General features: G+C 44.6%; 1 protein-coding gene across 1 annotated transcript in view; it reads left to right on the top strand.

Moving 5' to 3' along the window:
• Nucleotides 1–27659, top strand: part of LMF1 (lipase maturation factor 1) — a 339188-nt gene that overhangs the window by 275644 nt on the left and 35885 nt on the right. Inside the window, exons 7-9 of the mRNA XM_077828568.1 lie at nucleotides 14030–14213; nucleotides 18001–18154; nucleotides 22436–22619. Coding sequence (XP_077684694.1) covers nucleotides 14030–14213; nucleotides 18001–18154; nucleotides 22436–22619 — 522 coding nt within the window. The remainder of the gene's footprint in view (nucleotides 1–14029; nucleotides 14214–18000; nucleotides 18155–22435; nucleotides 22620–27659) is intronic.

The raw sequence follows: 27659 nt of genomic DNA, 5'->3' as shown, positions 1-27659 counted from the left end.
CATTTACTCTTGGAAATTACTTTGCACTGGTTCTTGTCATGGTAAGCTGCCAGGGCCCCTGGAAAGCCCAGGAGCCTGGACTGCTGAGGAACTGGGAGCCTGGGAGCAAAGACTTACAAGTTCTTAGCTCCCCATCGGCACTCCAGGCAGGCTGCTGAGGACCGGGCAGGTGAGCTGGCAGGAGACCACACAGGTTTTGAAACCTGCCTGGCAGGCAGGGTTCCAGGAGAATTTTGTCAAAATTGACATGGTCCCAAAAAACATTTTGATTTCAACAGATCAGAAAATTCTGGTGAAAAAATGTTTAATCTAAAATCTTCTGACCAGCTCTATGATAGGGAATTCCCCCTATGTTGTACTCCCCCAGACTGCAAGATGGGTCTCTTCCCCGCCTAACCCATCTGGAGATGCCAGTGAAACAGAGCACTTGTCCTGGATTTTAACTCAAAAAGACGATTCTCCAGATCTTTACTTTTTCAGAACTAAATGTTACCTCTCCATTGGCTTTAAAAGCTTTGTTTTAATTATCAGGACTGAGCTGGTTTGTGAAAAGCTTGGATTGTTGTTAGATGTGGAAAAAGTGAAATATGCTCTTTGACTTCATTCCGATTAGCTCATTTAATCAATAAACACTCTCTCCTGCTTGTGAACCCAGCCTCTGGGTATCTCTTAGTACGAGGTCTTAAACTTTGCATCGTGCTTGATGAAGAAATCCTGGAGTGTTTTATAACAATAATCATCTGATTTTTATAGTGCACTTTTTATTTAGATGGATCCCAAAGCACTTTGCAAACTAGATATACAAAATTCATTTCATCCTCCACTGAAATGCACTGATCTATAGGGTAGAATGTAGCAGCTGTCCAACAGCATTCCTCAATGCTATCTGGTGTTTTGGGGGTGAGAATGGGAAGGGTATCATAACCATTTGAAACTGCATGGAGAATTTGGGTGCACCAAATGCAATTACCTGAACTGAAGTTTGGCCAGGTGGATGCGGCTAACTCCCACCCTGTCTAATGTTGCAAAAAATTCCATGATATCTTTTATGACCGTGAGTAATCAGGGTCTTGATTTTACATCTCATGTCAAAGACCACACAGGGCCCCCTAATTACATACTCAAGCATTCTTTCAGTACTGACTCAGGGCCAGATTCTGATCTCATGCTGGCACAAACCAAGAGTAACTTGCTTTGGGTCTGAATGCTGCCACCTCCTTCTGCCCTACTCCTGGCTGACTTCAGGAGATGTCTTCAAGTTGCTGGCTTTGACACATTTATTCTCCTTTGCCAGCTTGGTTATGCAGAATGCCTCTTGCCGATCCATTAACTCATCTGCTAACAACTACGGCCTTCTGAGTTAAAATCTCTCAGCTAAAACAACCACCAAAGGCATACTTTTCTGAGATCTGGAGTTGTTCCTGATGTGCACTGGTAACGTGAGATCAGAATGTGGCTCTCCAAGGGAAGAATGTCCCTGACTAAATTGCTATTGTCACTTTCTGCAGCCCTCCAGGTATATCCCCGGAGGAACCTCCCATCCAAACACCGAACAGACCCAATCCCAGGAATGCGTTACTGTTCCACATGAGTGACGGAGTCAGAAACAGGGCTGTACTGTGAGATCACAGTTTAAGATGTTGCTGAAATGCCCAGTGGGACTTGCTGGTCCAGAGAAGCAGCCTGTGGTCATTGGCTAAATAAATAAATAACAAGGTCTCAGAAGTTACACCAAATCTCTGCAAAGGATTTGCCATTAAATATCTTTGTGACGGCTTCCTCTGTTGGAAGTAATTTTACCATCAAGGCTGGAACATTGATAATCTGGAGCAGAGTAGAGATAAATTCCATCTTTCTGTAAAATCATTCATTCATTTTTGATTGTTCCAACACTTCCAAAAACAGTCCGTCTCCAGCTATTTTGCCTGAAACATATTAACTTGGAAAACTAGCTTTTAGCAAAAGAGTCAATGGATCAGGCAACACCAAGAGGTAGTTGCATAACAAAGCAGAATAAACGTGTCAAAGCCAGTAATTTGAAGACGTCTTCCTTCTGCAAGGCGAAGGGCAGTGGTGGGAGGTGGCTTGTATTTCAGACCCAGAGCGAGCAACCGATCCCAAATTCACATACAATACTTTGGTAATTGAGTTAAGTGTATAAAATTTCCTGAAATAAAAATACGCCTTGTAAATTCTTGCTGCGTGTTATGAATGAAGGCAGAGAGACCAGCTTTAACTCCTTTAGCATTGAACTCATCCTACACTAAAGGATGAGTGAGAAGATAAGTTCTCTTTGTCAGAAAACTGTTCTTCAGCGTTTACTCTTGGAAACTACTTTTCGCTAGTTCTTGGCTGTACAGGCCTCTAGGTAAAGGAGTCTACTATGCAGCTTATACTGCAGCACTTTTATTATTACCGATTATTTATGGTATCACCATATCACGATACCCCATGTGAGCTAGGTGAGTGCTATTGTGTCCGGTTTGGAAATCTGGCTGAGACAGGTGAGCCGGAACATCTACACCACAATTAAACAGCCCCTTTGCCCGAGTCCCGCGAGCCCAAGTCATCCAGCACAGGCCAGCTGTCTAATTGCAGTGTAGACATACCCTGAGAGCTGGGAAAAGAACCCACGTGCCCTACTTCAAATCCTTTCATAATTGGAGGAGGGGGAATGGGGAAAAGAGGAGTTTGCTAAGGTCTTCAGAGAGAGCAAATAAACAAATGCTATTCTAATCGTACATTGGAGAATAGAATTTTAAAATTGTTTCTTGGGTTCTTGTTTCTGTGCATTCCTAGGATGAGAAGGCCATTGAGATGCATTTCTCTTGCCCTGTGAATGTCTGAGAGACATTTACCACCACTGAATACTTCTGAGTACACCCATAAATCTGCAGCATGGTGTAGACCCTAACTCAGAGGGGAGTCTCTGGACTCAGCCTTTCTCTGGCTGAGTGGGGGCTTTTCTGAGCAGTGGCAGCAAAAGCAGATTGTGTAAAAATGATGTGAGCTGCTTTTGTGATGGAGATTATGCTGAGATCACCAAACTCATTGCATGCAAGAATGTAAACTGGGGTTGAGCCAGCTTCCCTCTTTCAAACCTTATCTGGGTGACCTATTTAGCCCTTTTTTCCTCCTGGCAGTTCTGATAGCTTTCTGAATTTCTTTGGGATGCACAAAACACGCTTATCTGTGGCATAAAAAAGAACAAGCAGAGAGAGGTAATTATTTTCCTGTGCGTTACTGTGCACTAAATAGTTTTGCAAAACAGATTAAATCCTCATGAAGATAGAGAGTCAAAAAGTGAACAAGAGATTAAATGAATAATAGGGGAAAATTAAATGTTCTTGCTGTTGTCATTTAATGGGAATTTCTTGACTGTGCCTACAATAACTTTTGGGAAAAAACTACATATATAAGTATTTTTCAAACTGAAACCAGATGGGGGAATCATAGCCTGTTTTTCTTTGTGGGAGGCTATGTTTTCATGGTACGCAAGTAACTGGAGGCACATTAAAATCAAATTTGGCTTTCAAGGCTTGCCCTTCCTATCTTTTTGCAGGAAGGGCCGACTCACGATGTTATGAATTTCAGATTGTTGCAGTGGGAGGGGATTCTTTGGAGGAGGGGCTGGAGATTTCAGAGGAGGAAAGTTAACTATTTAACCACAGCAAAAAAAAAGCGAAAGATGAAAGTTGGGGAAGCCCGAAGTCTGCCTCGAACTGTCCCGTCCCAATTTTTCAAGGGCAAAGGCCTCTACACTTACTGCTGTTGTTGTTTTAACTACAAACCAGAGACTGCTAGGCAATTCTCAGTGCCGATAAAATGTATGATCCCTGCCCCGAGGAGCTGACAGACAATCTCAGGCCGATGCAATGAGAAGCTGACAAGGCTCTGGGGATGGGAAGAAAAGAGGAATAACCTCGGTAAGCCAGTAAGACAAGGCAATGCTTCAGCAATGGCTAGGGCAACCCAGGGTGGATCACAGGAGGTTTTTCTCCCGCCTGAGATAAAAGAGACTGATGAACATGTAGAACGTTTGATTCAGACAGTTCTTTGTGGGTGTCACAGATGTAGTGGGTCTCCAGGAGGGCTTGAAAAGAGGAAAGAGTAGCAGCTTTACAGGCCAGCCCAAGAAGGGTGCTCCAGGCGTAGAAGAGAAGCAGAATAGCGCATAGAAGCATAGAAGAGAAGCAGAATAGTGGTTGTTAGTGAAACAACTTTACTCCCTGATTTTCCCTGGGTCGTTTGCACTCTGAGTTTGTCATGGGGACGGCAGTGGTTACGCTGGTGGTTAATTTGCTAGTGCTGGAGAAAAACCAGTTGTCCTGACTGGGCAGCTGCTCATCCATCCCCAAAGCTCTCCTGTTGGGGCTCTACAAAGTTCTCTTTCTCATTCCCCACCTGCGAGCCCCTCTCCCTTCAGCCCCCCTCACACTCCATGTGAATTGGAGGGCAGAGGGAGCTAGGGGGACAATCCTGGTTGCAATGCCACAAAGACACAGGTGACACACAGCTCTCCGCATGACATCCTGCCCCTAATGAAGCCAATGGAAGCTTTACTGTGGCTGGAGTCAGGATTTCACCCACCATCTTCTTCATCAAACCCAGCTGGTGCATTGTGTCTGATTTCCCCCAACCAGCGGAGACTTGGACTACAAAGAGAGTGAGGTGGCCGAAGCTCAATGCGGACAAGCTAGAGCTGACGGTGGTAGGATGGGGAAGCATCTTGAGCTCGGTGAGATTGAGGGCTGTGCTCTTTTTCTCAGTACAAGAATTCACCTGCCTCTTCTCCAAGAGATGTCCTGTTTGGTGACATCTTTGAACTCCCGCTTGCTCCCGGATCACCAAGTGAAACCTGGTGGCCAGCAACTGCCTTTTCTCATCTGTGTGTAATACAACCCTTGTGACCATGGGAACCTGGCAGTGAGTTATCGATGCAGTGAAAAGCCAAGGGGTTGGGCTACTAAGAGATACCATTCAGAAGTTTCAGCTGAAACAGGATGCAGATGTTCGCCTGGGATAGCTGCAGTGAGTGCAGTGTGCCAGTTCTCAAATGATTACACTGGTTACCTCCTGGCTTCTATGTGCAGTGGCTTGGCATTGATCTATAAAGCCTTGTAAGGCTAGGACCCTGACTAAGAAATCCTCTTCCTTCCCCACTGTGACATTTGAAGTCAGCTGAGGAACCATCCCCAAGATCTGAATAGCTAGAGGCAGGATCTTCCAAGGGGAGGAACTGTACTCTCCTGGTTAGGTCAACAGCTTGATCGCATTGATCTGAGACATATAGAGGACTACGGATGAAAAGCGCTATATAAGAGCGAGATTATAGTGTTCTGCCAGTCTCTTTATTTGCAGGCCTTTTGCTGGGGCAAAGCGAGTGGGAGTTTGTCATTTATGTTATGCGAGAGAGGAATTTTGTTTGGATTTTTTTCCCAGTGATCAATGTAATTTGTGCCCTGTCTCTTAAAAATTGATACCTGCCCCTAGTGGCCTGGCTACTGGACATGTGTAAGTTACTCTATATATATATATATGTATATTACGCAAATAAATATATGCATATGCCCCAGTACTAACTAGTGACCACATCCACGTGATTTGGTGTAGCCTGCAAATTCACAGACATCCCTAGACTGAGTTTAACTGTTTACAAGCTATTGTTGCTGTTCCTGCTGGACAAATATACAGTCTGTTACAAGGACTATGAGCTGCTACTACCTACTGTATGTTTACAACAATCTCGGATTTAAAAAATAAATAAAAAAATAAAAAACCAGCCAAACAAAGAAGTGTAACCCTGTAAAAGAGTTATAGGGGAAGGTGTCCATTTTCTGACAGAGGGGTTTGGTAACAGTGCAGGGGACAGAAATATAAGGAATAATTGTTTTTGGGCCTAGAACCAGGAAAACTACTTTTCCAAATTAATCCAGCGAGAGCCATGAATCCACAGTATTTCATATCACACTTCATAAAACTCCAGTCATAATCCATAAAACTGACATTATTAGATTAAAAACCTCAGTTCCTCCTATAAGGAGCTTGCTCATTAGACATGCTGTAGTTTTATAACCTTAAAGTTCCTACCCAATTACCATGATTAATACTGTGCTTTAATAAAAAAAAAAAAATCACCATGGGGGTTGGTACCATCTGTTTGTTATAATTGTGCATTTCAATATTGTCCAGCAAAAGAGAGGTGGACACTTAGTAAATACAAGTTAAGCACCAAGCTAAAGATGGTACAGTACAGAAGTAGGTAAGGAGAGGAAGCAACATACTGTTCTTGATTGTCGTGCATTGTAGGTATAAGCCTTTAAAATAGTGTAAAAGGAGTATTGGTTGTTATGCAGGATGTATATTGAACTATCATTCTTTACACGTCTGATGACAAAGGGACAATTGTTCCATCTGCACATAGGTAGAATAACATCTATATAGTGCTTTTCATCCATAGACCCCAAACAACTTTTCACAGGAGGCGAGTGTCATTATACCCATTTTACAGATAAGGAAACTCAGGCTCAGATAAGGAAAGTAACTTGCTCAAGGTCAACCAGCAGCCTAGTGGCAGAGCCAAGACTAGAAGCCAGATCGCCTGCAGTCCAGCTCAATGCTCTATCCCCTTAGGTTATTGGAGATATTTGCTCTTCCAGCTGTGAGATGAATTAGGTTGGTTGTTACGCTGGTGCTCTCTGGAGGACAGATGGAAGCTTCCCTCCAGAGCTTTTTCTTTCTCTGGGAGGAGAAAGTAAAACATGAAGAATTAAGAAGTTGTGTGGAGAAAGGGAGGATTAGATCAATGTGCTCTGGCAGCCAAAGCAAATACTGGTCTGAATCATGAGGATCCACTAACCCCAGGGTATCCTGGGCTTAAAGGATCAGAACTGCAGAAGACAGTTGCTACTCAGCTGACAAAGCTTCAGTCTTAGTGTTGGCCAGACACATCTGTCACATAACACAACCTCTTTCCAGAAGTGGCCAAGAAGCCAATCGTTAGGACAGCCATCAATCGTAGAGGTTGAAGAAATGACAGTTTCACTGATCACTTAATTGACTTCCAAGTAGAAGTTGTTGTTTTTGGCCAACCTCAGGATTAAATGGTATTTGTGCCCCCCGGGAAGGGTATAATATTAACCATTTATTGAATTTGTTCACTGATGCCTTTATGTTAATCAAATACCCAATTGTGATCCACAAGATTCAATTTGAGTAACTCAAGTGAAAAATTTGTCAGGTTCATAATTCCACCCACAGACCAAAAAATGCCAAACTTATATTATTTTTGAATCCCTTGATTTTTGAGGGCTGGTGGAAATAAGATATTTTTGCTTCTGACTTCCAAGCAATAAAGAGAGGTGAATCACTACCGAAAAAAATACATGTAACAGACCACCCAGTTGCTACTTATAAAGCTGTAAAGTGATCCTGTGTCAAACTGGCAAACCGGAGAATTATTTTCTTAATATTACCGCAATAGTGCAAGGAAAATCAAATAAAAAACAAGAACATGGTTTCCTAACAAAGTAGCTAGGTGAGAAATACATTAATGAATATTGGCTGATTAATATCCATTGAACTTAAAGCTAAACCACTCATGGATCTAGAGTGAGAACTGCATACATATTTGCTGCTTTGACGACTACATGTTACATCCCAGGAACTTACATGTGTATGTCATTCAGAACCAAGTGTGTTGTTTTTTACTAATTCTGAGTAATTATCCAACAAGGGCTGAGAGAGTAATTTTGTTTACCAAAAAGCAGTTAAGACTTTTGATATGTGCTGTAATTGGGCATGGCTCACCCCTTTAGGATTCTGTCGCACTGCTCCTTGAATGTGCTGTCAGCATTTTCAAGCATTGCAACTTGCAAATATGGACATAAAACTATGCCAATGTCAGAGACAAATAAATGATATGATTTTTTGTTTTAATGAGTAAAGTTAAATTATTTTTAATAGAACATCAGCTGAAAGGCCTCACACCAATAATATGTGTTTTATTAATGTTTCAATGGTGGAACAGGATTTTGGAGACCACCGGTGACTCTAGAATGTAGGGTCCCAATGGGAGTCTGAGTATGCAAAACAGGAGAACTTGTCTAGGAAAGAAAAAAGCCAAACTGGATGAGCACACTTGAGGATACTGCATAGGGAAAATCAGGGGACTAGTAGTAAGATATTCAGATAATTCTGAGAAGGTCTTATGGTGAAGATGCTGGATTGGTATTCAGAAGATCTGCTTTCTGTTCCTGATACAAACTGTCGGTGTGGCCTGGAGAAACCCTTAGTTGTCTTGTGCCTAAGTTTCCCGTCCGTAAAATGGAGATAATTCTCAATTTCTCCCATCCTTCGTCTTGTGTATTTTCTTTGTAAGCCCCTCAGGGCAGGGATAGTGTCTGTATAGGGTCTATTACAATGGGCCCCCATCTCAGTTGGAACCTCTAGATGCTGTGGAGTAAAGTTTAATAATAACAGTGACCTCTAGGTCATCAGTTCAAATCTAGCCCATCTCAATAGTGTCATTTTTCTCATCTGACGATGCTCAAGTATACATCTAACATGGTTGCACTCCTCACCACTGAATACACCTGCACAACTGGCCCTAACTGGAACCCTTGCTGACACTCTCGAGAGGAGGCTAAGGATCGAATGGGCCTTGAAAACCGAACCTCTTACCCCCATTATAATCCATCTCCATGAGGGTCATGTTGGCAGGGCAGTGTGCAGGAATCTTTAAAGGCAATACATACAAAATCACTAGATATTCCAATGTCTAGAGACAGGGTGGTAATACGATGCAACCTTGGACTTCCAGTCTCTAGAAAGCATGCTTTGACCCCCATGCAAATCATGCTCTAAAACAGCGAATAAACAATTCACAGGAAGGTAAAGCATGGCTGCATGAATAGAGAAACGTGCTTAAAAATAACACTCCCAATCAAAGTTATAACTTTCAGCCCAGCTGGGGGGATGGGGGAAATTCTCATTAGCTGATTTCAAGTCTGGAAAATCAGTGACTTTATTATGTCGGGGGCATAATTTTTCAATCCATTAAGTCAACTTTATAACCTTTATTTTTTTATGGGTAAGATGGTGGGGCTGCGGGTTTGTGTGTGTGTGTGTGTGGTAACCAAGGAACAGCTAGTTAATTAGCATAACTAGGGCTAAAACATGACTAACGGGACAAGAATCCAAATCAGTCTCAAAACTCAAACAGTTCTAAACAGGCATCATCTGCACTTTTTGTGGAGTCTGAGAAATTGTTTTATGCCGACACGCTCAGTCATTTATAATGTTTTCAGTTTTGAAGGACTGGCTGGGCATTTCAGCCAGGCAATTGGTCCCATGAAAACCCAGATGTGTCTCAATGGCAACTGTGTTGTGATTGGCTCCGTTTATCATGTTGTTATGCTGGCATTTGAGCAAAATTTTAATGTCAACTCTGTGTCTGGTGCGAGTTCGTGTCAGCAAGGCTGGATAGGTGGTGATTGATTCTTGTCCAGGAACATGGAACAATTAAAGATTTTCACTGCCGTAGGCTAAAAACCACGTTGTTCTGTGCTGGAGAGTGAAGCAGTGCACTTAATGGCATCTTCCAGTAGAGTTAGAGTCTGGATTGCGTTGCAATATCCTTTAAAGGTTAACGGGCCAAATCGGCAGCTCGTGTAAATGTGCGTGGCATCATTGACATCAGTGCAATGCCACACACAAGCTGAATGTCTGGCCCTCTTAACTCTTTCACTTTTATGGTGAGGGTATGATTATTGTCTCTAGTGATTGTTAGCGAGAGCACCAATTTGGATGCCTCTTGAGGCATATACATAGGAATTGCCAGAGTGGATCAGAGCCAAGGTCCATCTAGACCAGCATCTGGTACAAGAACACTGCAGTAACCGATGTAGGATTATCCGTCCCATATTTGCTCTCGTCCTGGTCCCTATCAGTCAGAAATTGGCATAAACCTGGAGCGTTTTCCAGAAAGGGGAGTTCTCCAGTGGGTTCTACAGATTGAAGTGTGATCTCGGCTATATCTATTGTGCAGATCCAGGTTGCGTCCTTTGTGTCTGATGGGTGGCTGCTGCTGTGATCATTTCCATTGTCCTCCTGTCTTCAACAGAACGGTGCTCACAGTCAGGCACTGCTGCTGTATGCCACTGTTCACCAACTCATGCCGTCAGCCGCGTCGTGCAGGGGTTTGTTACTGTAGGGTTCTGTACGCGTGCAACGTTGTTACGCTACCAAAATGAATGCCGTAAGTCTTCTGAGGTGGCTTGACGTGCCAGCTCCCTAGATGGCTCTTCGCGCCTTAGAAACCTGCTGTAGTGACCCTGTGGCATCAGGCTCCGGCTGCTTTATTATCTCAGGGAAGCAAAGGCTTTAACACCTGCAGAGAGAGAACAGCAGCAGACATAATGGCCTGCTCCAGTACTTCCATCTGAGGACCTAACCGTGCTTCTCAAACACCATTCGAAAGCCTCATGGCCCCCGAAGCCCTGCATACAAGAGCTGTGCATGCAAGAGGGAGGATTTTACTGCTTCTGATCACATACCGCATTTCCTAATAGGGCGCCCAGTCCCTCCTCCTCAACTGTGTGTCCAGAGCCCCGGAGAGCCGTGGTGCCCAAACTTTTCCTGTTGCTCCCGACTTCACCAGGAATGGATTCTGCACACACACAGCCACTCCGTTACTGCACGGTCGGTTCAGCAGAGGAGCTTGGGCTGACGGCAGAGCTGGAGTCAGAACTGAGGAGCTGGAGCTAGAGGCAGAGTCGGCCAGGAGATGGAGAGGGAATGAGGGCAGAGCTGGGCTGGGGACAGAGCAGGAGGCAGGGTGGAACTGCGACTGGGGGCAGAGCTGGGCAGGGGGCGGAGCTGCAACTGGGAGCGGAGTAGAGTTGTGGCTGGGGGCAGAGCGAGGTTGGGTGGCGCTCCCTTCCCACCCCACATGAGGGCTGGCCCAGGCTCCACCGTGTGCCCCCCTTCCTGCCCCCCGAACGTTTCTTAGCCCCACAGTTCGGGGACCGCTGCCAGAGTGGGTTGTCTGGGAAGTCGGGCTGTTAGTGATGGGGAGTGGCACACATGCATGTCTACCCTTGGCACTCCGTCAATGAACAAAGGTGAGCTCCATGTGCGAAGCGGGTTCCTCAGTCTATACCTGGTCTCACTCCGGCAAACTCCTATTCACTGCAAAGGGAATTAAGGGCTCATTTGCACATGCTGTTGCACCAGGTTAGAATATGGTGTAATTCTAAACAGAAGTAGTTAAACTAATAAAAAGTCTGTGTGGACACTCTTATTTTGGTTTAATCCAGGCCTGCTTCCGTTTAGCTTAAATTAATTAGGAACAGATTGAAGACAAACCACAGTAAGCCTCTAAAATAAGTGTGCACACAGGGGTTTGCACCAGTTTCATGGAACCCATGCAAGTTTCTGTATAGACAAGGTCTTAAGGATCTCAGGATTTGACCTGAGGGTTACATGTGTTTGTATTTTCATTTGTGATAAAACAGGGAAATTATTTCATTTTATTTCATTTCAAATTATTTAATCTTATTTCATGCTGCCCATCAACCCTTATCAATAGTTACCACTAAGCACAGGAAATAAGTGCAGTACCACAGAGATGCCACTGTTTGGTACTTGTTCACCTGGTGATTCATTCCAAATTGTAATCATCTAGTCTGACCTCCGGTATAGCACTGACGAGAGAACTTCCCCGAAATAATTCCTAGAGCAGATCGTTTTTGGAAAAAAATCTTGATTTAAAAATTGTCAGTAATGAAGAGTCCGCCAGTTCCAGTTAAAAATGTATATCCTGTTTTCCTTCTGAATTTGTCTAGCTTCAACTTCCAGCTGTTTGATCATGTTATACCTTTCCCCGCTAGATTGAAGATCCCATTTTTAAATATTTGTTCCCCATCTAGATACTTAAAGTATAACCAAGTCACACCTACCCTTCTCTTTTTTAAGCTTAATGGATGGAGCTAGAATGATGCTTACTGCTCAGTAGTGCGTAACAGAGCAAAATTCGGCCTTCACTGGCAGCTGTGCAACCCCAGTGACGTCCGGGGGTTTTCAGAGTGGGTAGCAATAATAATGATGAAGAAATTGTCCTGTGTGTTCAGTGGTGTGTGGAGTTCTAATGAAAGGCTCCAAATTTGGGTTTGTAATTCAGCCTGAGCAGAGATGTAGCTCCATCTTTTCTGTGGCTGACCCATGAAAATGGCAAAAAAGTGACATCATGTAACTTTAAGGCTGTAAAATAAAGCCATATGCTCTGAAGGCATGTGATTCATGACCACGGCTAAATGGACTGTGCCCAAGAAATAACTGCTTTATGCTCATTAAGGTTGGCTGGGGAACTGGGTGCAAGAAGGTGCCTTGGATTTGCAAATCATTGTAATGAGAAGAAAAAATATCCTGTGTCTCAAAAACCTGTCCCAATATATACAAATATTTATGCTCTTCCAAGAGCTTTGAAATGTTCCCACCTTTTCTGTTCTGCATTACACATGCAAAACATCCCCATAAATGGGTAATAAAAGCTCAAATAAAAAATACCTCTTAGAAAACACACATAGATATTTAAGGGCTGTTCTTTAATTAGAAGTGCCAAAGTTTTCCTCTAGGGTTTCTGAAACCTTGGTTTCACTGACAGGTGGGCGTAATCAGGAAGTAACCACACAGACAATCAAACATGGAACCAAACAACAGCATAGTCACAGAGGTGAGTAGGGAAATCAAGTCACCATGCACGGGAGATCCTTTTTCCCACTGAAAGTAATGGCAGAACTCACTTTGAGTGTCCGCGGGAGCATGTTCAGGCCTCTAGAGTGGTGGGTTTTTTTGCCATGTCTTTGGTAATCTCAGACAAGAGGAAGTTCAGCAGAAAAACGTGTGCAGGGCTGTGATAACACAGTATCCAGGGTTTTCGTGTCTCTGCCCCTGTGCTGCTATTGGGTGCAAGTAGATAGCTTCTGAGACAGGGCTGTGCTCACTGTTGTTTCAAGTACTTTACTGTGGTACACGCTCTGTATGGTATTACAGTATACCCTTTAGGGGTGTTTCTCCTGTGAGTGGTCACCCCAAGAAGAAAAAGTGGTTACTTACCAGTGATTGTAGTTCTTTGAGGCGGTTGCCTCTAGAGCTGTGGGGAAAGCCGGGGCTGTTGCAGGGGAAGTGGGTGCCTGAATGCCCCCTCATGTCACCAGACATTGAGTGTACGAGGTTATGTGAAGAAGTGCCATCCACGGCCACTCAGTTCCTCCTTCTCCGTGACTGTAGGTGGAGGAAACCCAGCCATTTCCTCGCTGTCTGACGTGCCAGACTCCTAGCTAACCCTTTCCAATAACATTCCTCAACACACAGGGACACTTTTTTATTGTGGTGTTTTTAGTGGTTTAGAGTAGCAGTAGGGTTGCAACTATCACTCAATGCCAAAGTGCACGTGGGTCTCCAGTTAAAATCAGCTCAGTGTACGGTCCCTCCACAGCCAGGAAATAGTGCCAGGGGAGCCTCCTTTGCAGTGCAGAAGCTACCGGGCACAAATGTTTATACATATTTTTAAAGTAATTTTTTTTTTTAAATGGATCCACTCAACATTTCCATGAGCTTGAGCAGGTGAAAGCCCCTTTGGCACAGGGCTGTCTGGCCCTGCCTTCAAGATCCACCGGTGACAGCAAGTGAAATGACGGTTGAGATTTGAGCTCTTCCCCAAAGGATGACCACAATGACCGCAGAGATTTCTCTACAGGTTGGCAGGGCGTGTTTGGACTCCCAGATACTTGGTTACAGTCGTACCATTCCAAACCAGTCACTGCAGCTGTAATTATCATTGTACCTAACCTTGTTTCAACAGAACAAGCCATTGTGCACATGGACGTTTCCTTTCCTCCTAAAGACAAATGCTGTTGTACTAAGGCTGGGACACAATCGCTTGGAAACCTGGCCAGGTGACACTTCTTCAGGGCATTCCCCTGCCTAAACTCACAACTACCCAGTACTTTCACTGTTTCCTACTTAGGTGGTCTTAATTATCAGTGGGAACCTGAGCTTCCTCAACTGGTTAACCATCGTGCCCAGCATTGCCTGTTTTGATGATACCTGCTTGGGATTCCTGTTCACTTCTAAAGAGGGATGTGTGAAGGACCAAGTGTTGAAGATACAAGCCAAACAGGCAGCAGGACAGAGGCTTCCTTTGAGATACGGTAGGTCGTTCCCGTGAGGAATAAAACCGTATCTATCTACCTTATCTCTTTTATTCCCAGCTCAGCCACTGGCCTGTTGGGTGAACTTGGGCAAGTCCCTTCACCGTTCTGTGCCTCAGTTTCTCTACCTGTAAAATAGGGATAATGATACTGACCTCCTTTTGGAAAGGGCTTTACATGAGCTAGGTCTTACTATTATGTGTGCAGGGGAAAGGAAGTATCTTTGTGTGACAATTCCCTCGTGGGATCATCCACAGTGAAGGGCCTCTGGATCTTAAAACTTAAGCCTCTGCTACTTACCCTAAAGAACCGTTCGCTCAGAGGCAGGAGCTGACTGATAGACTTCCATCCTCCAGCTACATAGGGGGAATGCTTATATGGTGTTAGTGCGGGTTATATTTGCTTATAGGAAAATAAGCCTCTAAAGCTAAAATTCTGATATCTTTGCGCCTGGTGGGTGGCACCTTGTTCCACTGACTTTAGTGAGAGTATTTTAAGGTACTACTCAGCATGAGGAAAAGCATCAGATGTATCAAAGTAAGCAATACATAGGTTGAAAACTTGCCTCCATTGAAGTCAGTAACAACACTCCCGTTGATGTCCATGGGACCAGAATTTCAGTGGTATTTTTTTAATGTTTAAACGTGGAAAACGTTTTTCACATGTATCACACTTGCAATTTTGCAGCATTTGCCACTGACACAATGGACATAATAACTCTGTCCAGTTGTCTTTAGACTATTCGGGAGTCGTCATTGTTCTAACATAAGCAGAATGTTTTGATTGTGGAATTAAATCAGTAATTTAATGTGGTGCCAAACAAAAGAAAAAAGGAGTGGGAGGGCATAAAATCCTCTCTCGCAAATTTTAAGGAGCGGGGCTATCGGACTTTGTCAAGAATGCTGGACTTGTTCGAGCATCAAGAACTTGGCTGTCAAATTGCCCTGGGCATATAGTTTGGCCTACGGGTATAGCATGAAAAAGTAAACAGAAGTTTTGTTAATATGAATAAAAAAGGAGCAATGAAGCATGTTGCTAATGTACACTGCTAAGATTTAAAAAAATAAAATCCTATCCCCAAAGAGAACTGACAGCACAGAGAGAAGGGGGATTTACTTACATGGGGCTGGGTAACAGATGTAGAGCTGTTTCTAGTATTTGTATAAACAATATGTAAGCAACAAATTGAACATAATATCAACATCAGTTACAGATGCTAGTTTTTAAATATACCAAACATCCATCGGAAAGACAAAAACATGTTTACAAAATAAAATGCCTGACTATAGTTCTTTCGGAGGAAGCCGGATCCACCTCAGATTATGCCATTTATTAAACAGAAGTGTTTAGTTTCAGTAATGCTAATTAAATTTCATTACACTTTCTATGTATTTACTAAAAGCGGCAAAGAGTCCTGTGGCACCTTATAGACTAACAGACATATTGGCGCATAAGCTTTCATGAGGGTGAACACCCACTTCGTCGGATGCATGTGTTTGTTTAGTCTGGGAATATTTTTGCATGCATCCGACGAAGTGGGCATTCACCCACGAAAGCTCATGCTCCAATACGTCTGTTAGTCTATAAGGTGCCACAGGACTCTTTGCCGCTTTTACAGATCCAGACTAACACGGCTACCCCTCTGATACTATGTATTTATTTTAAATACTTTACTAGAAGAAATCTCTTTAGTTGCAGCATTTCAATGCCAAGTAGTTTTCTGGCAGGGCTGGTAAATCCAGTGATCGGAGTGATGCTAGAGATCTCCTGTTGAGCTGTGTTTTTCAGTCACTCTGAGTAAACCTATGCCTGACTTGTTGGAGAAGAAACAGAATAATGGTTCTTTAATTTACCAATCTGTGAATCATTTTGAGAATGAGAGAGATCCTCTTGTGACTCAGCTTCCCAAATTTACTCCCAAGAAATTCTCTGACAGGTCCCCACAGACGGCCAGTTAAGGGTTACTTAGAAGAACCTCCCATACTTGCTATAAACTTGGGTTCAGTCCCAGCTTAAATCCATCCCTGTTCCAGAAAGCACTCATGCACGTGCTGAATAACAATGGGTTGCTGAGTCGGTGCCTTGGTCAGGAGGGCCATGTAGCAAAAGTCCTAGAGGACCATTAATCCCAAGAGTCAGAAGAATGGAGGGTGTGGCATTTTATGCCCCTTTTGTTCGTGTGAAAGTTTTTGTAAAAGAGCCTGTCACATGGGACCAGATACTCAAGGCACCAACTCCTGTTGATTTCAGTGAGACGTAGGTGCCTAAGTACCTCTAAGGATCTGCGCCTTGGTGTCTGAGGGCCTGATCCAAATCTCACTGAAGTCAATGGCAAGATTCCCATTGTTGGGCTGCAAAGCAGACTCTGCACCTCTTCCGCCAGTTTCACTCCTTTCTGTTGCCGTTATCCACATGTATTTAACTGTAACTGCAGTTAAAGGTCATATTGGTGCAACTCGGAGGGCATGGTTATGATGTACACAGTGCTGTAGGTGTCCATGGTGCTTTATAGCCATGCAAGAAGTGATGACCTGTGGCCCCAACGAGCGGACTGTCAAAGAGCCAGATCCTGCAAACCCTCACTCACCAGTTAGTGGCAGACGAATCCAAGAAGCAGGGATATGCAGAATCAGGCCCATGTTTAGACATCATCCAGACAAATGGTGACCTGGGGAGCACCGACATTCACAATAAACTTTGCAGTCATTGGTGTTCGTATCTGATTATTTTTTTTCCTTACAGGCTAGAAGTCTCAGGCCATCTGATCACAGAGGCAGCCCGGCTGCGATGCAGGGGGCTGGGGTAGATAACCCACCCGAATCAAGTGATTCTCCAAAAATATTCCCAGACTAAGCAATTATTCATACTATATGAGAGGTTTAAATAACCATCCCGCTCCTGCAGAGATAGGAGGAAAGCTACATGCATTTGCTTTGAGTCTTCTCCTTTGACTGTCCACATTAAATTAAAAACAATCATAAGCACAAAAAACCCTTTAGAGGCTGCCTTAGCTTATTTGTCTGATTGTGATAACGTTAGATTCTCAGTAGACTGAAAAACCACATTTTATCCAGTACAACACCAGTCTCATTTGCAAGGTCCTTCCTGCAAGCCATTTCCCAAAGCACTTCCCAATGTAAAATAATGGAAGTTGAAATAATAAGTGGTAGCCAAAGGAAAGAGAAGTGTACAGAGGCACTAGCCAGGAAAGAGATGAGAATCAAAGAGAGGAGTTGTGTCAGTGGCAGGAAGATGCAGAAAAGCAAATTCCAGGGGTAAGAGCTTCAGAGGAGTGGTCTCTCTTCCACCATCGGTGAAGAAGGACAAAGAAACGGCTGGTGTTAGGATCCATGATGAGGAATAGAGAGAGTTTAAAATCAGCTGGAGAGAGTCAATGGAAAGTCTTAATAACAAGGAGGGCAATTCTGAACAATGTCTAAATGCCTGCTGTGGGTTTTTTTGCTACACTAAAACTGTTATTACTCTAACATTTTAGACATTTTTCTTTTCAGCCCCTTCTCAGACTATTTAGAGAAAGGCAGATCTTTGGAGAGAGATTACATGGCCTACCAGTGAGGATTTGTTTGATTACGTATAAGAATTCATCCACTTTAGCTTGAAAGGGAGCTGACACCAACTGTTAGCAGCCCTCTGAAATTGCCTGTCAGGTGACATGAAAGGATTGTAGGGGAAAAAAAGTCTTCTCAGAAGCAGGGTCTGAACTGATCATGAGGAACTTCAGACGGTGAAGTCACTTCCTTTCTGGTTCTGTTTGTGTTCTAACCAGGCTGCTACGTCCGCAAAGCGGTGAACGTCTCATTTGGACTCCTGATCACCTATCTCAGTATACCTGTCATTCTCAACCTGCTTAATTCCAGACAAGTCATGAACACCTCATTCAACCCGCTCAGGATAGTAAACACATACGGCGCTTTTGGAAGGTACTAATCATTTGAATAGACCCACAGCACACCTATTCTGTTCTATTCTCCTATCAACATCATGAAATATAGTCAATTAGCCAGTCTTTGTGTCTTATAATCATTATTTTTTAATCCTTCTGGTAGTTGATAGGTTCAGAGTAGCTGTTCATTGGGGATGGGGGGGGAAAGGGAGTGCTTGAAAAGGATCACAAAATCCTCTCCTACTGTATTATAATTTATTTGACTATAGTTTTGCTTTAAATTTATAACTGTTCTTATGGGGCACAATATATTAGATATAAAAACATTATGATAATATGCATAGAAGGTAGAGAGTCATATGGGTCATATTTAGAGTGATTTTTTTTCTCTGTATCGTGTGTGTGTTCGTGTTCCTTCCTTCTTCCCTCCCTCTAGCTGGGAAAATCTCCTCCGTGAACCTGCCTTGCCTTTCTGCTCTGGCAGAAGAAAAGTCATAAGGATGCCCTGAAAAAGAGCCTTCTGCATGATAGCATGCAGGGTTCTGCATTAGGCCGTTGGGCCACGTTATTGTGGCCATACTAGCTATCTCTGCAAGTATCCACACAGGCTAAATACTTACCACTGCTTTCAACCGCATAGAACTTGTTCCTCTAGCTATCAGTTGGAAACTGGCTGGTTTTGCAGTAACACCAGTGGGGTAGGGAAGGAGAAGACCCTCAATATAGCATGTGCAATCTGTTGTTGTTGCTTTGGTATTCCGACAACATGGAGGGGCCGATTGATAATGAGGGCCCACTGTGCTAGGCTAGAGTAATAGACATTCCCTGCTTTGAAGACCTTGTAATCTGAACAGACAAGATAGAGAAAGGGGAGAGGAAAGGGGTATAAAATAGAAGCAGAGTTATTGTTTTACAAACAACATGTTAGTTCCACAGTTTTTGTGCTTGTAGCCAGCTCGGGCTGACGTGGGAGAGAGTCTGTTTAGGTTCCCGCAGCACACCCATTGTGGAATCTGAGTGCTTGCTAGTTCCTCTTGATCAGTTATGGAGCTGTTTAGAATTTAATCTGTATCTCTTGAGGACGTTGCAGGGAGGAAGTAGAACTGGAGGACCGGGAGTTCGATCATCCTACCAGTTGTGTGCGCAATTCCTACTGAAGTCAATATGAGCTGTAGACAGGCAGCTGATGGAAGGACTGGGCCCAAGCCTTTTAATCCAGTTGGAGAGTCTGAGGTAATCCTGATGAAGCTGGCCAGTCTTCCATAGTTAGACCTCTGCTTCTGCCAGCCGCAGGCCCACACTGTGCTGACCATATGTTCTCTAGAGCAGGGTTTCTCAACCCGTGGGTCGGGACCCAAAACTGGGTGGCCAGAATGTTTCAAAGGGCCGCATGATAGCTCCTGTCCCACGGGATTAGCTGGGCTCATCTCCCTGCTCCAGGTACTTCAACCTCTGGGGTCCCAGCACCACTCAGATTGGGCCCAGCCATCATGATAATGGGAGTCCGGGTAGGCCAGATTTTAGTGAGTGGTACTGCAACCCCATGAGCCAGGTCACAGCTCCACTCACACAGATTTGGTCCAGTCAGGGAGGCGAGAGGTTGCAACGCCCGGGGCGGAGAGCCAAGCCCAGCTAGCCCCACAGCACAGGAGCTGCAGGAGCCACTACTGTGTAGGGTGACCAGACAGCAAGTGTGAAAAATCGGGCCAGGTTTGGGGGGTAATAGGAGCCCATATAAAAAAAGCCCCAAATATCGGGACTGCCCCTATAAAATTGGGACATCTGGTCACCCTCCCACTGTGGGGTGAGTGCCGGGCAGGATCCAACTGAAACCACCCCAGGGCCTCCACCCCCAGATTATGTTCTGGGTCGTGACAGGTCATAAACGTTTACAAATAGGTCTTGAGCCCAAAAAGGTTGAGAACCGCTGCTCTAGAGGCCTGAGGCAAAGGCTGGAAACGGCTCCTATTGATTTCAGTGGGTTGTGGATCGTACCCCAGAAAATAGCCAGCTGTTATCAAAGGGGCATTATAAAAAGAGGGATCTGATTGGCTGCAGAAGATTCTGGCTGAGCAGGTACCCAGTGTAACTACCCAGGTGTGTTAGGTCCTTGTTACAAAAATGTAACCTTTGTAAAAGCCATGTCACTCTGTGAGCAGTAGTGTTACGCAGCATGCCCATAGTCACACTGGGCTTTGAAATGATCTTTTACCCACCTTTCAAACAAGCCGACATTTCTGTTCAACCTCTGCAGAAAGGGAAGCTTTGAACAAACACGATAAAAAACAAACCTCCGCACTTTAAAACATAGCAGTGTTTTGTGTGACACGTGAAAGCCCTGTTTTGGAGGAGAGTTGGAGGGGGCAGGGTAGGAGTGGTGAGAACAAAATTGTTTTAATCCCTGCATCTCTTAGAGTGGTGGAGCCTTGGAGTTATGGGAGTTTGTTGTATTTGGGTTCTTGTTTCTCTTTTTCCTCTTCAGTCTAAGGTTTTTGTTTCAACAGTTACAGAACCGAAAGAGCGTGTGATGAAATGCTGCTGTAATATGTTTGTAATTCCAGCCTATGTAAACCAATAAAAAGAGGATTGCAGCTCATAATGAATATACGATTATGTGAAACTTGACATATTTTGAAGCACACAGTAGGAACCAACTCTTATTAGTAATTTGGTGTCCCTGATTTACAGTGTGTTTCTAACCATTGGGCAGCTAGCCACGGCTCATAACTCAGCCGAAGATATAGTATGGAACTTGGCTGAAGAGTCCAGAAATCTATTAAATGCAGGTAACAATTATACGTTGAGATGAATGGCAGTCCATTAGTTGCAAGCGTCTATCACTGGAAATAAGCAAAGGGGGAGGGAATTGCTAGTCTGCGCTTTCAGTTTCTTGGGTTGGTGGCGGAAGGACCAAGAGAGGACGGAATTAGGGGACGGGGATTGGACCAGTTGGATAGATAGAATGATGCTGTTATGCAGAAACCATGGCAAACAGAGTGCTCCATTGTAGAGAAGCATCACTGACAGATCTTTGAAAAAAAGCCCTTACGGAACGGATTTCAACATGGGCGTCTCGCTGTAGGCCTCCTTTTGTGGCATGGTGCTTGCGCTCTGCATTGTCGATTGCCTTGCTGTTTGGAGGCTGGCAAATCATGAGACTTAGGTCTGTGTGTGACCTGCCATAAGGCTGGGGTGGTTTTTATATGTCTAATTAGGTACAGCCAGCTTGTTTTCCTTTTCTGTTTCTCTTGGCTTCAATTGTGACGGCTCACACGCCGCCCTCCCCTGCTCGGCTGCTGAGCAATGGCTCCATGAGACTTCTCCTCCAGCTGAGATGGCGAAACGTTTGGGCACTTTCAGACAGTTGTTAATGGTGCCCCAGGAGTAATCTGCTAGGGGGTGCTCCAGATGGGGTGGGTTGTGTATGCCAGTTGGCTGCCACATTCTAGAGCAGACATAACCAAGTAACCTGGACGCGCTGGACGTGTATCCTGCCCGTTGCCACAGCCGAGGTGCAGACTGGAACTCTAATGCTCCATGACCAGCAGCTCTGCTAAGTGAACCTGTAGGAAGCCAGCCCGGTAAGGGCTGTGCTGAGCTCGTCCCAGCCGGAAGCCCCTCTGCTGATCCTGCAGATGGAGTCACATGCAATTGCACTTGCAAATACCAGAGTCGGGAGGTGCCATCAGGGCATCCACACATGCAGATTACATGCATGCATTTTTGCACCTGGGTCATTATGCAAATCTGAGTTAGGATGGATCACTTCTGTGAGTGACCTGATCTCTACTGTCCCACACGAGTCGTGCGGTCACACAGCTAAGCCTTGCACACCACGGGGTGTGCTGTCATTAGACTGTCAGAATGGCTGAGATAAAGGGATGTGCTGGAAACCAAGTAGGGGGAGAGGCTGATCTCGTGGTTAGGACACCGAGAGACCTGGATTGAATTCCCTGCTCTGCCTTGTGTGACCTTGGGCAAGTCTCTTAGTCTCTGTGTGCCTCAACTCCCCAGCCATGGAATGGGGATAGTAGCACTGCCCTACATCACCAGGGCCTGGTGAGGATAAACACATTGAAGATGGTGTGGTGCTCAGGTGCTGTGGTAAAGGGGGTCCATAGAAGTACCTGACATAGATTGGTGCTCAGCAGCTTGTCAGAATCAAAATGTTAAGCTGCTACCACACTTCACCTTAGCCGAAAAGCCAAAGGCAGGTTAAAAGAAATTTTAGCCTAATGGGGCAGTTCCTTGCTGACTGTCAGTATTTAGCATTTGGCACAGCCTGAGAAAATAACAATGCAATGATTATTTCCCCTAGCATTACTAAGGAACGAACTGAGATCATCTTCCAAGGTACGTCCAGCCTGGACCCCAATGATCCCATGGCGGTTTGGGAGGAGTACGAGTTTAAATGTAAGCCTGGGGATTTGAAGAGGAGGCCGTGCCTGATAACACCATACCACTATCGTCTGGACTGGCTCATGTGGTTTGCTGCATTCCAGGTATGTACCTTATATGCACTGAGGTTTGTGTGTTCTCTGGCCCAGAAAGAACAACGGAAGGCCAGGAAACAAGCAACATAAAACTGCTGTACCCCTTGAGTAGACCACTACATCAACAAATGTTTGTTCTCCTGTTTGTTTCAGCTGTTGTTGTAGTTGGTGGTGGTTAAACTATAGAAATAGGCTAACACCTTGCTCTTATAATGAGACCCTTTCAGCTGAGGATCTCAAAGTAGCAATATTCCTGTGCATATAGAGTAGTTATCTCCACTTTATAGATGGGGAAACTGAGGTACATAGTGGATGCGTGATTCTGCCAAGCTCACAGAGGGAATTAGTGGCAGAGCCAAGGATGGGACCTAGCACTTCTGTCTCTCTGTCCACTGTGCTAAACAACAGAACACGTTTAAATAACAAGACTGGATCGAGGTACCTGTTTGTGTTTTCTAATGGCTTGCAAACAGAGGGAGACTGTCCAGTTCTAATAAATAATTTGCTTGTCAATAGAGATAACATGGGCCAATTCAGTAACACAGTGGGCTTGGAGTCAGAGGTACTAGGTTCTAACCACATCTCTGCCACTGACTCAGAGTGTGGGCTTGGAGAAGTCGCTTAACCTCTGTGCACCGCATTTTCCCCCATCCGTACAGTGGTGATAATCATACCTGTCCACACTTGTAAAGTGCTCTGAGGAAGAGCAAAAAGCCCAATTTTACTGGTAAATTATTTTTTATTTCCATTAGATTTCATTTTGAAAATACTCTCCCTCCATTTTTGATAATTGTGAGGGTAACATTACATCATATTTTGCCTTTTCATCCCAAAGAACCTCCAAATATTTTTACAGATAGTATGCTTACAGAGATCACTTCTCCCATCACTGAAATGCACCCACCTCTGGGGTGGAACACCCACAGCTCACAAGAACGCTTCACAGCACTTTAGGACAGTGAAGAAGGATGCTTTATTAGTTGGAACTGCAGGGGGAATTTAGGTAGGTAGAATGAGATTGCCCAGTTTGAAGCTTTGTCAGAACAAATGGTCTCTGCTCCTAGGAAAAACATGATAGGGTCTTAATTACCTGAATAGGTGAGCACTTCAGTGTTTACAAAGAATATACAGTATCTACTGTGGATTTATTGCACATTCACAGGGGAGAAAAAATATGTGAAGCCCTAGTTTGAATTTCTATTTAAAAATAGCTTTCCAGCTTGTTTCTCGCAAATTAGAATAAATTAGCAACACATGCTGCTAAAGTCACTCAATAGTTGTTTTTGTGACCAGGAGGAGAGGTACCTCCAACCAAAATATTGTGCGTCCATCCCTCAAGGAATGTATGTACATGTCAATAAAGGATCACTTTTTAAAATTAAATGGCAAAAATGAATGCGGTTGAATAGGGTTTAAGCTCAGTGGTGAATATGGCTCAGTTTTAGATAAAAAAATGTTATTTCTCAGAAATAATAATTGTAAAAACACTTTGAATTTATATAGATAGTGATTTCCCCCCAAAGATTTCCCAGTACGGTACAAAGGTTGGCAAGTGTCATTATGCTTACGATAAAAATGGGGAAACTGAGGCACAAAAAGGTTACATGATTTGCCCAAGTTCACACAATGAGTCAGTGGAAGTCAGGTCTAGAACCAAGTTTTACCATCCTGAGTTACCTGCTGTAACTGGTAAATTCTAGTGCCTCCTTTCAGTCAAGCCTTTTGGACTAAATCTTGGGTTCTTCCCTCAGTTGCAACCCGGGCAATTGGTTTCCTTGGGAGTTTTGCTGATTAAGGACTTCAGAATTTGTCCAAATATTCCCCCTCCCCGCCATGTCACCTGCAAACAGATGGTTTGGTTTTTTTAGTGGGGAAACTTTCAGAATTGTTTCTCAAGCCTTTTTATTCTTTTCTTCAGTCTTATTTACATTCCCATTAAAATTTGCAACAGAAGTTACAAAATCAAGGCTTGTGAGCAATTACATAACATGAACCCACTCCAGAATATTTTATTATAGACCTTTTCCTTCATCTTCTTGACACTCCTCTGTCTCCTTCTTCCCCCACCCTGCCATTTTCTGTCTTTGCGGTATTTTCATATAGGCACCTTTTAGATTCTTCAGCACTGACAATAAGCATCTCTCTCTGGCTATGGTTTTATATTTACCCCTCAAGGATTTTTGTGCTGGGATTTCATTTAATCTGCGTTAGGTATGCTTCTCTCTCAGCAAGAAGACAGCACAGGTTAAAACTCAAGCCAGTGCACAGCATTAAGGAAAGATGCAGTGGGTTGAATGGAAGCTGTTGGTTGAAATCTCCTTGTATTGTGGAAGGTTTTGAAGAGAGAGAAACAGCACTGAGATGAGAGAATGGCTGTTTCTTTCCAAGACAGGACTATCGCTATGGTTTTAAAATACAAAGTGTTCTCAGGTTTGAAAACAAGCAAGGATGGGGTAGAGATACTAGTCCATTGTTCGCAAGCGTTGGCGGTGATGGTGTTGAATGACACTGTTACACACTAGTTAGATCTTTCAGCACACATAGACCTGGCATGTTGAGTGACAGTGATATATATGAACAGCTTGGGGAGGAGCAGGAGAAAGAATTAAAGCAGGCCCATTTACATCTTTTCCTTTTAATTCAATAAAAGGTCCCCAAGGTGTGTCTATTATGTTGCCACACATGGGGCTACAGTTGTATTTGTGCATTCAAAGCTCTATAGTCACACATGTCAATTACACTTCCACTAATTAAACCTCATGATGCCCCATTGGCAGTGGGTAAATGCACCAGTGGGTAAATGCCTACTGGTCAGTGTGTGTTTGTGTCTCTCCCTTCTACACCTGATCCATGAAAGGTGTAAGTTTATTCCAACCCCCAGCTACCAAGCCTGGCTTGTTCGCTCAAACTGTGGAGACTTCTGCTTTTAGCTCTGGGGGCCCCTGATTGAGCCTCTGGTGTCAGCTAAAATGGCAGCTGTCACACATCCATCGATTTCCCCAGTATCACGTAGCTGGGAGCAGAACCCTGGAGTCTCCGCTGTCGCCATGAGGCCATATTTGCTCCTCACCGATTTTGCAATATCACTTCCACTCTCTGGTCTGATCTCTGAGTGCATTAAAGTGCCCCGTGGAAGATGCTGGTAACTGCCCAGAGTTTTCCATTTCAGTTGCTACTGCAACTCCTTAGACCTGACTAGAATTTTCCAGCTGAGTTGCAGTGTTCTGAGGCGGAGTTGCAGTGTTCCAACTGGGCTGACACTCTGTAGAAGCTGAGTCATGGTCCACCTTCCCCAGCAATCCCATTCTGCATTTCTGCTACCCCTGTTGGTTGCTTCCACGATACCTCTTCTGCCACCCTGTATTATGGGAAGAAAGTGGGCTGTCAGTGGAAAAAATGGTCTGAATGAAGTGGGTTCAGAGTCTGCTTAGAAAAGACATTGACAAAACGGGTAGAAAGAAAGAGAAAAAAAAACATATCCAGCAAAGAAACAGGGTGAAAAATGGAGAAGGAGCAGGGTGAAAAATATCATAATAAATAATGTAAATGCAGCGGCAAACATTTTCAGATATGGCTGCCCAGAATTAGGCACCTGAATACATAGAGTTAGGTCATTAAATCAGTCGTCTGATTTTTCAAAGGCACTGAACACCCACAGCAAAGTTGGCTATAAGAAACTCCAGGCTTAGAACTGGGGACTGTAGACTCTGAGGTAAACACTGCTTCCTTATGGCCACTAGGGGCCTCGGCAGGGCTGCCACCAAAAACTACCGAGAGGCTAAGACCTGGAGAAGAAGATTTCCTGGACAGACGTCAGGATATGCTTCTACGGGCACAAGGTTCTGAAGATTCAGAGCAGGCTGCACAGCGGGGACAGGAGGCCAGCGAAGAAATTTGGCATCATGTGACCTCCAGAAGAAGAAAGGGGAACATCCATGTACCAGCAACGCAGATACAGGTAAGTAACTGTTTTCATGTTCTCTCCACAGGTACCAGTGCGGAGAGTGGACCAGATGATACGTCTGAGGGAAGGGAGCAGAAGGAGACTCTGCCAGTTGGAAGGCATGAGATGCACTGTCCTAGGGTTGGGGGTTCCACGACCACCACTCCCAAGAGAAGGAGGCGGGTGGTGGTGGTCGGGGACTCTCTCCTCAGGGGGACTGAGTCATCTATCTGCTGCCCCGACTGGGAAAACCGAGAAGTCTGCTGCTTGCCAGGAGCTAAGATTCGCGATGTGACGGAGAGACTGCCGAGACTCATCAAGCCCTCGGATCGCTACCCCTTCCTGCTTCTCCACGTGGGCACCAATGATACTGCCAAGAATCACCTTGAGCGGATCACTGCGGACTACGTGGCTCTGGGCAGAAGGATAAAGGAGTTTGAGGCGCAAGTGGTGTTCTCGTCCATCCTCCCCATGGAAGGAAAAGGCCTGGGTAGAGACCGTCGAATCGTGGAAGTCAACGAATGGCTACGCAGGTGGTGTCGGAGAGAAGGCTTTGGATTCTTTGACCATGGGATGGTGTTCCAAGAAGGAGGAGTGCTGGGCAGAGACGGGCTCCACCTAACGAAGAGAGGGAAGAGCATCTTTGCGAGCAGGCTGGCTAACCTAGTGAGGAGGGCTTTAAACTAGGTTGACCAGGGGAAGGAGACCAAAGCCCTGAGGTAAGTGGGGAACTGGGATACGGGGAGGAAGCACGAGCAGGAGCGCGTGAGAGGGGAGGGCTCCTGGCTCATACTGAGAAAGAGGGGCGATCAGCGGGTTATCTCAAGTGCCTATACACAAATGCAAAGCCTGGGAAACAAGCAGGGAGAACTGGAAGTCCTGGCAAAGTCAAGGAATTATGATGTGATTGGAATAACAGAGACTTGGTGGGGTAACTCCCATGACTGGAGTACTGTCATGGACGGATATAAGCTGTTCAGGAAGGACAGGCAGGGCAGAAAAGGTGGGGGAGTTGCACTGTATGTAAGAGAGCAGTATGACTGCTCAGAGCTCCGGTATGAAACTGCAGAAAAACCTGAGAGTCTCTGGATTAAGTTAGAAGTGTG

This window comes from Eretmochelys imbricata, chromosome 10 (assembly GCF_965152235.1).
Source record: "Eretmochelys imbricata isolate rEreImb1 chromosome 10, rEreImb1.hap1, whole genome shotgun sequence".
Taxonomy (NCBI): Eukaryota; Metazoa; Chordata; order Testudines; family Cheloniidae; genus Eretmochelys; species Eretmochelys imbricata.
The sequence above is the reverse complement of the archived record's forward strand: the minus strand, read 5'-3'. Positions and strand labels throughout refer to the sequence as shown.